This window comes from Lactuca saligna, chromosome 5 (assembly GCF_052625555.1).
Source record: "Lactuca saligna cultivar CGN05327 chromosome 5, ASM5262555v1, whole genome shotgun sequence".
Lineage (NCBI taxonomy): Eukaryota > Viridiplantae > Streptophyta > Magnoliopsida > Asterales > Asteraceae > Lactuca > Lactuca saligna.
In genome coordinates this window covers 201,231,508-201,235,758 of record NC_136421.1, presented here as the reverse complement: position 1 = coordinate 201,235,758, position 4,251 = coordinate 201,231,508, and the positions used below count along the sequence as shown (strand labels likewise).

At 29.0% G+C, this 4,251-nt stretch overlaps 1 protein-coding gene across 1 annotated transcript; it reads left to right on the top strand.

Moving 5' to 3' along the window:
• Window positions 1-1,461: 1,461 nt before the first annotated feature.
• LOC144997518 (palmitoyl-acyl carrier protein thioesterase, chloroplastic-like) lies at window positions 1,462-3,924 on the top strand. Its single transcript, XM_078957419.1, has 6 exons — window positions 1,462-1,847; window positions 2,055-2,191; window positions 2,471-2,584; window positions 2,653-2,824; window positions 2,918-2,986; window positions 3,531-3,924. Exons 1-6 carry the CDS (start codon window positions 1,482-1,484, stop codon window positions 3,771-3,773), a joined length of 1,101 nt encoding a protein of 366 aa, XP_078813545.1. The 5' UTR covers window positions 1,462-1,481; the 3' UTR covers window positions 3,774-3,924.
• The last annotated feature ends 327 nt before the right edge of the window (window positions 3,925-4,251 follow it).

Genomic DNA, 4,251 nt, shown 5'->3' with positions numbered 1-4,251 from the left:
TGCTTTTTATTAGTTTTTAGATGGATAGTGGCATTTTTGTTTTGATACTTTTTAATAGTTTTTAGATGGATAGTAACATTTTTGTTTTCATACTTTTATTTGCTTTTACGGATTCAAAAATTGAGTTGACAACTCAAATTATAAACTATATATTTATTTGTTAGTTGAATAATTCTAGTAATACCTAAAATTAAATTATAATAATATTCAATATTTTTATTTATTTGGAGTAGTTTGATTTTTTTATGGTATAAATTATTATATAAAATTTATAGTATATTTATAAGAAATAAGATTATATGTTAAAATTTAATAAATATATTAAAAAGAAATTAAAAGACCAATAATATGTTTTAAACCCGTTTATGTATAGTATTATATAAGATAAAAGGTTAAAACCGACCATTTCTATTATATTATATAAAGATAAAGGGTTGAAACTAACGATTTAACGGTTGAATACTTGAATGAAAGTGACCACTTATGTTATTTTTAAACAATCAAACAAAATATATGGGCCACCCACCCCTATTTGTACAAAAGCAATTTGATATAATCCCAAAAAAGGAATTCGAAAATAGCAACGTTTTTAGTATTTTTTAAAAAAAAACTCATTTTTAGCATGTGAAGGAATCAACTTCTGTTGCTGGCCAAGAAATAGTGGTGCAGGCATTTGATGTGTCATTCCTAGTCTAGTGATTATTAAATTTGATTCAAAAGCATACTCATAGCGATACTTGAATAATTAATTATAGTCATAATCTTATGAGAAAGATTTCCAGAAGCATTATAAATTATATTATAATGCTTATGTGGATTTATTAGATAACATCATTCATTGTTATTTAAGAGGATCAAGAATAGTCAAAAACAAATAAATATTCATATTGGTGGTAGATGAATAGATATTGTTTAAGCAAAAATTGACACCAAAAATATATGGAATTCCAATGAGTTCGGCGATAAAAAAAAATGAAGTATAACTAAAATAAATACTTTATAAATATTATTAAGTAAAGTTTGGTTTTGTGAACCAAGTAATGAATATTAGAACTATAAATAATTTGGTTTTACGTGCACAATATAAAATAACTTGGATGTAAATATAATTATTTATTAGAACTAGAAAATGTTTGAAAAAACTTAAAGAAGAGTCCATATCTTGTGACAAAGACAAAAATATAAGGTGTAATTTATCAATTTTCTTGTACTGGAACACTTTTTTATTTTACAATTATTTAAAATCATTTTGATATCTTTAATATTTTTTTTTTGTAGCCCAATCTATCAGTCATGCTTATCTTCACATTGTCAAAAAAAGGCCATGTTTAGCTTCACATAGACCATTAAAATTGTCTTAAATTGTAATGCAATTAATTAATGGTAAGCGAATCTAGAATGTTGATATATTGTTCTATAAATAGTTAAATAACTAAAACATCGTCTATTGCAATTCGGGCATAAGAATTTATTAATTAGCAATGGCTTTTATGATCACCACTGCATCATCCATAACTATGAACTCTTCCCCATACCCTTACATGACATCCAACAAGTTCGGATGCATTCCAGGAGCCATGCATGAGCATGAGAGGATTAAGTTAAAGCACGCTTCTTCCTGGAGTTTGCAATTTAAAGCTCCAATGAAGGTAAATGCTACAAAAGTAGGTGCCATAGATTGGAGCATGGTCGACCCAAAGAAAGAGAGTCCAAACATGGTTTCGGATCTTCGCGTAGAAAGAATGATTCAAGATGATTCTGTATTCCAAGAAATATTTTGTATTAGGTTATATGAAGTAGGGCCAGATCAAACAGCTTCGATAGAAACACTAATGAACTATTTGCAGGTATATATATATATATATATATATATATATATATATATATATATATATATATATATATATATATATATATATATGTTCAGATTGTATACACGTAAAAAAAAAAAGCAAGATACAAATAAGTTGACTATTACGGACATGTGCCTTTTGGTTTGTCCATTTCTAGTTATGTACATGCTATTTATTCACAATCTCAAGATGGACTCACAGGAAACAACAGCTAATCATATGAAGAAAAGTGGATTAATGCATGATGGGTTTGGGTTTGGGTCTGAGGAGATGTCCAAGCACAACCTAACGTGGGTGATGGCAAAGATCCAAATGGTTGTGGATCGTTATCCAATTTGGTACATCATGCATGACTCATTTTCATCTATATATACACGGACCTTGGTTCACTATAATTCTATCATTCAATCATTTTTGTCTTTGAAGATGATATACATTTAACTTTTTGTAGATCATTAAAACACATCTCTTTACAATTATGTATATTGATTAGTAACTAAATCCTGAAACTTACTAGCTTTGTGAAGTTCACATTTCCTTTGAACCACAAGGAATTTAACATGTTGAGATTATTAGTTGGACCATGATATACTCTGGCATGCTTAAATCTTCTACAGGGGCGATATTGTTCAGATGGAGACTTGGAAAGCTGCTCATGGAAAAAATGGCGTGTGTTGTAATTTGACATTGCATGATTGCAAAACAGGCGAGATATTAGTAAGAGCTTCAAGGTATAAATCTTATCGTGACATAATGACTTAAAACTTCTTTGTATTGATATACTACTTCTATCTTGTAGCTATTGGGTGATGATGAATACAAAGACAAGAAAGATATCCAAATTTCCAAATGAGGTTCGAGCTAAACTCGAGAAAATCTATGTAGATAAGCCCCCTTTAATCAAACAGGACACTAGAACATGGTCAAGAAGTGAGGAAAAGATTAATGAACACATTTGCAAAGGTTTAAAGGTGGGTCAAGTTTTATCTACTTTGAAATATTATATATTGGTTATCTAGCTAAACATATGATTTTTGTTGTTTCACTTGACACACAAATATTAGCCAAGATGGAGCGATTTAGATATTAACCAACATGTGAACAATGTGAAATATGTTGGGTTGATCCTTGAGGTAATTGGTTTATCTTATATTTTAGAGAAAAAGACAATTCTAGCTTAATTCCTTAACATTTTTTTTAAAGAAATAACAACAAAATTAAAAAAATTTACCAAAACAGCCATGGCATTCGTACTTCGCCTAGATTGGGCTGTGATTTTCTCCACTTGGGTGCAATTTACAAATATATTTATGTTGATATACATAGTGTAAATAATAGTCGAGGGAAACTAATTACAAAATATGTCTACTTCTTTAGCAGTAAGGTGTATGCCTTGCCTCTTAAAAAACACAAGTTAAAAAATCACCCTCTCTTTTTCCTATTTTCCCTCCTTGAAGATTTTTGTAGCCCAAAGGAGAAAATAGCAACTCAAGATAAGAAAATCATTGCTCAATCCAATCCAATCTAACTAATATTTTCATGGCTATATATTTTGGTAATTTCATAATTTGTTGGTCATTTTTTGAAAAATCACTAAAGAATTAGTTAGATTTATCTTATTTATATTTTATGGATGAATGATACATGAATTATAATGACACTTAGTTGCTATTGTAGAGTGCTCCCAAGACAATTATAGAGAATTACGAGATTCATAGCATGACACTAGATTATTATCGAGAGTTTACAAAGGACAATATACTGCAAGCCTTCACTTCTATATTGACAAACAACAGTGATGAAACATCTAATTATGACATTGTTGATTGCCAACATTTGCTTCGATTTGACATCGATGATGACAATAGTAATATCATGAAAGGAAGGACTAGATGGCGGCTCAAACAAGGAAAGAAGTAAAGACTTTAGAGCATCAGTTACTTCTGTAACGCAAATGTCCGGCAATAATTAGTGTCATAGTCAACTCTCCCCCATCAACGTAAATGTGTTTACGTTCTTTAATGATTGTTACTTTGAAATTCATGAAATAGGTGTGCTTATTTTTATTAAACCTTTGCAATTATCGTCTCTTTACAAAAATCAAGGGACCCTTATGATTATATATATGGATAAATATTTTTTCAAGGATTACAAACCATTTTTTCTTGATAACTAAATGATATTGTTGTGCTTATTATAAATGTGTAAAGAAAATAAGATGAAATAGAAAAATGATTGGATAATCTATTTAGATTCTTATTTTCCATTTGATGAATACATACTTACAAAAAATCATAAACTAAAGAAATGAGAAACGTATGAAAAGTTAATGAATTAGGAAGACATAAAATTGAGATCCTCTCTTCTCTGATGCTTGACCTCATTTAGAGTAACAAAA